Raw genomic sequence first — 6,820 nt, 5'->3', positions numbered from 1 at the left:
TATAGTGAAGGATCAACTAAAAATGTGACCATGATGTGTGCAAAGATCTCTTAATTGCATCATGCTCCTCATGTTTTTCCGGGGATGCAGAAATGAAATCAAATATATATATGGGCGGACTTTGAAGGGTGTGTTAATTCAATTTCAATGTCCCACGCTTCTAAATTTCCATATTTTTGGCATATTTACTATATTTTGGTGCTTATGGACATATTTCAAAAGGCCATATCACAGTTCAAAGATGACTATGCTTGAAAGCACATATGCTTTAGTCCATTACATGCAAAATTTACCACAAACAAGACGAGAAAAAAAGATGTTTGGTTTTTCTCAAGATTATGCATTCATAGGCGTCTCTCATGATAGTGCTCAAATGTACAATGTAGCAAACTCTCTGGAGTCACCAAGTTGATTGAGCATAACCAAACTAAATGGTCAAGAATTAAGGCCATAGAGAGAAAGGGATACATATAGCCTTGTATCCCCTCACAAGTACAATAGTCTACATAGAGTTAACAAAGTTAAGCTTTAATTCCATTGCAAAACTAGTTGCAATAGAACCAATAAATAGCTGAGAAGGGAGATCTCCAAATACTGCCTTTTTGAGGCTTTTTGGCAAGGGTGGTAGGAGGAAGACCACCTGTCGTCGAAACTGTTTGAACGTAGGTGTACGGTCCGAACATGGACCTACAAAACATAGGAAACAACAAGGTCATTGGTTGAGAGACATGAGGATTGCATGATTACTTCTCTGTTCTTACTAGGGCCCTTCAATTGCTCACTCTTTTAAAATTAACCAAGTATTTCCATTCAACTTCCTTACCACCTTTTCTTTTTTGTCAAGACAAAGTACACAACTCTTTTTACCTGAAAGAGGAAGAGGGGGAGGAGAGAGAGAGAGAGAGAGAGAGAGAGAGACTCAAAGAGGAGAAGAAGAGAACCGTTTAAAAGTGGCAAGAAACAAAGATCTAACCAACGGCTTCTATCTCAAGATCTTATGAGAGAAAAGAACATAACAAATTCATGCTCCACACTCACACATGACTATCTATGTATACACAGTATACATACACACACATAAATGTATGTATATATAATATACATACACACACATGACTTTGTAAGTATATGCAATATACATACACACACACATATATATATGAGAGAAAAGAACATAAACAATTCATGCTCCACACACACTCATGACTATGTATGTATATACAATATACACACACACATACATGTATATATATTAGAAGTTGTGTGGCATGAGTGTTTTTCCTTTTCCTTTTTTTTTCTTTTTTCTTTTTTTTTGGGGAGGGGGAGAGAGAGAGAGAGAGAGAGAGAGAGAGAGAGAGAGAGAGAGAGAGAGTGTTGTTTATGTGTGTATGTGATAGAGGACGAAATACTCACGAGTTTCCAGTACTAGTGGTGATCAAATTGAGAGACCAAGGCATGCAACCAGGAGAAACTTGCAAAGGAGTGGTAGCAGGCTTGCCCACAAGAATGAATCCATTAGGGTTATCCACTTGCCAACAAAAGCTACCCCCTTTGTAATCGGTCACAGACCTTGTGAAGTAACTTCCAACAAGAGTGCCACCGGGCACGTCATACATCTTGGCGTCTACCTTCCTCTGCACCCACTTTGTGCCATCATACGCAAATGTGATTAGGCCCGTTCCATAGAATGCTTGTATAGGACGCCCCTTGCCCACCGTTATGCCATATGGCATCGACGGTGGTAGCAAATCTTGCTTCCAAAAGTGGAACTCCGCTTGAAATGGTACCTTCATTAACACAAGCAAATAACAAAGACATCAAAATTAGATAGCTATGGACTTAGAGTGCATCCTAGCCCTACATGAGAAATGTAAGGGTGTTCAATATCCACTTAGTGATCTTGATCGATTCAAGCGAGCTTGGGTGCATCGCTATCCCATAAGTATAGTGCTATACTATGACTTGTCAGATTAGTGCAGTGCTCAAAAGGATAGCTTCCTCCCTAGAATGATAAAATTTTCTTCTTTTTCTTTTCAGTCCAAGAAATAGATTCATGGCCAAGATATACATAAAGACCATGCTTAGTTAATGCCCCTCTTAGAAGAAAGGAAAGGATGATAGAATATTCTCTCTCTCTCTCTCTCTCTCTCTCTCTCTCTCTCTCTCTCTCTATAAATTACCTTGATGATCTTGAAGTATTGAACCTCACAGTAGCCCTCATCTTGCTTGGCTCCCCCCTTGGTGTTGAGCCTTGCAATGTAGGACACTTGGGAGAGAGCCCCTTCATAGCCATGGCTGCTTGCCAATGCCAGGTAGTCTGGCAGATCATTCTCTGTTTTGGACCGGCCAACACTAATTTTCTTCCCTGCACAGAGAGCCCACCAACTAATCAGGCATGGCTATGTGCAATGCATGTCATGTAAACAGGGGCGGCAACAATGCTCTCACCGGTGACAACGCTGTATGCGGAGCCCGACTCCGCATGGTCGCCCTCGTTGTTGTGATACATCCATGTCCCTGCGAGCTTGGGCACCTTCACATTCTTCACCAATGTATAGTTGCCCACCACTTCGCCCGTGTCGTAGTCCAGCAGCGTTGCATATGCTGAGCCAATCACCCACTCGCCATCGATGCACCGGTACAATTGCATCCCATTGCGGGTCTTGGTCTTTATGGCCAGGCTGAAGAGAGCATTTTTCATGGCAAGAACAATATTGGTTAGGACGCTTTGAGTTTATGTAAGGAGTGATGGGTTGTTTGAGTAGAAATTATGCAGCTCGTTACCTGTTGCCTGCGGGCGGGGTCAAGCTGGAGAGGCAAGGCTGCAAGACATTAAGCAGCATCAGCACCAGAAGGTACACCATCACGGCGTGCATCCACATCCTCATCACCATTCTTTTGTGCCGGTGTATGTTGAGAGAGAGAGAGAGAGAGAGAGAGAGAGAGAGAGAGAGTCTCTCTGCGTGTATGCTTGTGGAAACGAGCAGAAAAATGGCTGTCCTTAAGGGACGAAACTACAACCTGGAGAGCTTTTGTATCAACCTACTGCTGTGTGTGCTGTGTGTGTGTGTGTGTGTGTGTGTGAGAGAGAGAGAGAGAGAGAGAGAGAGAGAGAGAGAGAGAGGCAAAAACGTGGCTTTCTACCCACATATACTGAGGATCTGCGAGGACTCAACCTCTCCTCTCCCTCTCTCTCTCTCTCTTGTGTCAACCGCCGGTAACTGGCAGCTCGCCGCTACGTACAGCCCAGCACGTCCATTCTCTCTCTCTCTCTCTCTCTCTCTCTCTCTCTCTCCCCAACTCCAAAATTGCTAGATAGGGTCATAGAGCACGTTCCTTGCACTTCCCAGGCCCCTTTCTTGCGCTCACACGCTGTACAGGAACAAATCACGGGCAGTGTGCTATTCTACCAATCTCATCAATGGAGCGCCCCTTAGTGCGGACTCCACATACCTATAGGCCACTCACTCACTCACACACACACTCTCTCTCTCTCTCTCTCTCTCTCTCTCTCTCTCTCTCTCTCACACACACACACAGAGGAAGGACATTATCTCCCACCTCCATAATCTATCTCTCTCTCTCTCTCTCTCTCTCTCTCTCTCTCTCTCTCTCTCTCTCTCTCTCTCTCTCGGGATACTTTCCCACGACGTTAAAAATTCTCTTATTCTTTTTCTTCTTCTTCTCTCTCTCCCCAAACTAGAACCTAAGTGTTATACATTGGTTATCGACGGGTAGGTTGATGAGCCCCATTGCCATTAATGCTTACCACCTCCGCCTCTTTTGTTCACACTGAACGGAGGCAGCAGCTATAACAATAGGTGCACAAGAAATACTCAGCCCATTGATTGTACTTTACCAGTGGCATGATTGGCTAATCGTGTGTTGGATAGAGTTCGAGCTTGATCTTGCCACTCTATGTTTTGCACTAAGAAAGTACACGAAAGTGGCTTTCTTTCGGGAGGGGATCGCCTAATTGCACGTGGGTCCACAAAGGAAGATGGATTTTATTGCCCAATTTGTGCATGTCAACTAGGACTAATGCACCTCCTTTCTCTCTACTACCGCCCCATCTAAACGCGCTCCAAGTTCCCTTTTCAGTAACAAGTCTTAAGTTCAACACTCACGACATATCTTTGAGGTCTCTTTGAATTGTTTCTACAACATTAAGACTAGTGTAGACTCCACATACCTTGTAGCCATCTCTCTCTCTCTCTCTCTCTCTCTCTCTCTCTCTCTCTCTCTCTCTCTCTCTCACACACACACACACACACACACACACACACAACTGGAACAACCTTCTTTTCCTAAGTGTTATAGATTAGTTATCCAAGGGCGGGTTTGGATGAGCCCTATTTGAGGACAAATCGAACGGGCGCCCAACTGGTCGGACACGTAGCCGAACATCACATTTGTACTCTATTAGTTTTCCAAGCTAGTGTAGTAATACTCTGTGTAGATCCTGATTCCAGAGTAGTGGATCAATTCCTTGAGTTGTAATGATGTCATGATATTTGTAAAGATCCATGTGAGTCGGCAATTGGCCATTTAGAATGTCGTAGGTATAAAGGTCAATAACCTTAATGTGAAAAGAGGTTTATCTTTAGAGAAGAAAGAGCTCTGAAAACGTACGCTCAAGCTACGATTTTGCTCCAACTTGTAATCGACTTTTCTAATGATTGGGTAATCTATTTTCAACTGCAAAATATGCATTTGTTCCTCTCTCTTTGCTCTTTCAATTAAGTGTAAGTATTGTCACTTTTCATGTGGTTCGCGACTATGCGTTAGTGAGCCTTAATTGCAGATTTGAGTGCCTAAATCACTGTTTATGGTCGTTTTGACCATAGGAGAGTGTTCTTAGACCATAGGGCGACATTTTTGGACTAACATGTTATAGTTTTTAGGACCTTTTTCATGATGGATCGTGATTTTAATACCTTGTCGGATTGCAACCAGAGTCGGTACGATTGTGTCTCTAGGTGTTCTAAACCTCCTCCTAAAGTTTCGTTGCATTTAGAGTCCGTTCGAGTACCAAAATGGCGTGATGACCTAGAGCTGTGAGAAAGGACATAGGTAGATTTCCCTGATCATTGAGTGTTGGTTTGCTTGTAGAATTAATGTGTTTATGTGTTAAGGTTCACTTCTTGAGATTGACGATCTCAAAGAGTCTCCGTGCCCCATCTGAGTCACTTCCCTAATTATTGGCATTATGTTAGTACCAAAAAGCTATGTTGCAGACGTTAATGGAGCAAAAGATGTCGTGCGCACACTCACCCACCCAGACAACTCAACACAGCACAAGAAATTTACTTGAATTCCTCACCTCACTCACTACCACTCAGAAGCTCCCTAAAAACTCTACCCACAAGTTCAATTCAAACTCCAAACGCCTCGACCTACAAGCCCTTGCCTGCCCGCAGACACTACAAGGTGAGTCGAGGTGATCAACATTGGAAATCACGCTTGATGGTGACCAAAATATACAAGAAAAACCATCAAAAATCCAAAAACTCCAGCCACAAAAGGCTACTCTCAAACCATTGCAAAGCCTTCACCAAACTCCACTATGTTGGACTCTTGGAGTAGTGCCAACCCTAATGGCACCGATACAGGGTCACATAGTCTTGCAGAAAGCCGCACCTTCTTCCCTCAATTCCTCGCACACACACATCCATGGAAACCTCAAAACTTCCATAGACTCTCCCAAGTGCAAAATTGAAGAGAGAAAGCTCTCATTCACTCCTCCACACACTCGAAAACAAGACGCGAACGTGACGGGACTGCACTAGACCACCTGTAGGAACCCTGCTTCCTTCCCCACACAGAGAGGTGAAAGTGCCAAAACTTGGCTTCCAAAATGCTCCTTCATCCCAAGAACTCACGGCAGCATCACTGATGTGGCACTTTGATGCCTTTTCACACCTTTTTTGACCTTTTTCGGCCCAGTTTTGGCCAATTTTGACCCCCGACGGGCATTTTTCGTGGGAAAAATCCCAAACGGACTCCAAAATTCACCAAATTTTGTACTCTTGATCCTCAATACCCAAAGCACTTTTCCACATCCCCACATTCTATTTTTGACCACTTCTAGGGCGGTGCACGCATCACCACAGATCAGGCGCCGCAAATAGACAGTTACCGCATGTGTCAAACTTCTCGAGCGGGATGAGAGTACCCACACTTGTCACTTGCATTATTTACATTCTAAAAATATCAAACACATTATCTAGAACCAAAATAAGCCACCTAAAACCATATCCAAGGCCAACTGACCGGACATCCCACTGACTACTAACCCATCTACTAACTTAACCATTATACACTTATTCATTAATACAACAAAATAAGGAGCTACAAGAGGATAACGTTGCTGTGCGCTCCACCCAACAGTAGGTCTCTCTCTCTACTCTCGCACACGCTTCCCCCGGCACCTTCAACTGGTATCAGTGCAAGGTTTGTGCTTGCCGTTTTTGTGTCCGCACACGCGCACTTTCAAAAGTGCAAATAGGTTTTCGATTTCGGCATTGGCAAATTCAGTGTTCCGAGAGCGTTTCCCGCAGGTGTCCTGCAGTTTTACCCCCCTTTGAAGTTGTTCATGCAGTCGAAAGCTTCATCCGAGCTACGCTTCAGGAGTTGTATTTTTCAACTCCACTTTTGCTACAGCTACAGGTACAAGTACAGGACACAGGTGCAGGTTGTTCATAGACTATTTTTGGATGGTATATAGCCGTTTTATGGCTATTATGTGTTATTGAGATAGTGTTTATGGGCTGATTAGGAGCACTTTTCGGCATCAACACTGTCTCGGGTTTTTCAGGCA

The 6,820-nt window shown here is 43.8% G+C and overlaps 1 protein-coding gene across 1 annotated transcript; it reads right to left on the bottom strand.

Moving 5' to 3' along the window:
• Positions 1-306: 306 nt before the first annotated feature.
• LOC147451623 (uncharacterized) lies at positions 307-3,130 on the bottom strand. The gene is made up of 5 exons (XM_086517522.1): positions 2,785-3,130; positions 2,449-2,681; positions 2,181-2,365; positions 1,414-1,787; positions 307-687 (listed from the first exon to the last, which is right to left on the bottom strand). The coding sequence occupies exons 1-5, from the start codon at positions 2,892-2,894 to the stop codon at positions 546-548; spliced, it is 1,044 nt and encodes a 347-aa protein (XP_086373648.1). The 5' UTR covers positions 2,895-3,130; the 3' UTR covers positions 307-545.
• Positions 3,131-6,820: the final 3,690 nt, after the last annotated feature.

Source organism: Adiantum capillus-veneris, chromosome 8 (genome assembly GCF_014529385.1).
Source record: "Adiantum capillus-veneris isolate H3 chromosome 8, ASM1452938v2, whole genome shotgun sequence".
Taxonomy (NCBI): Eukaryota; Viridiplantae; Streptophyta; class Polypodiopsida; order Polypodiales; family Pteridaceae; genus Adiantum; species Adiantum capillus-veneris.
Note: the sequence above shows the minus strand (reverse complement) of the source record. Positions and strands in the feature narration are given on the sequence as shown.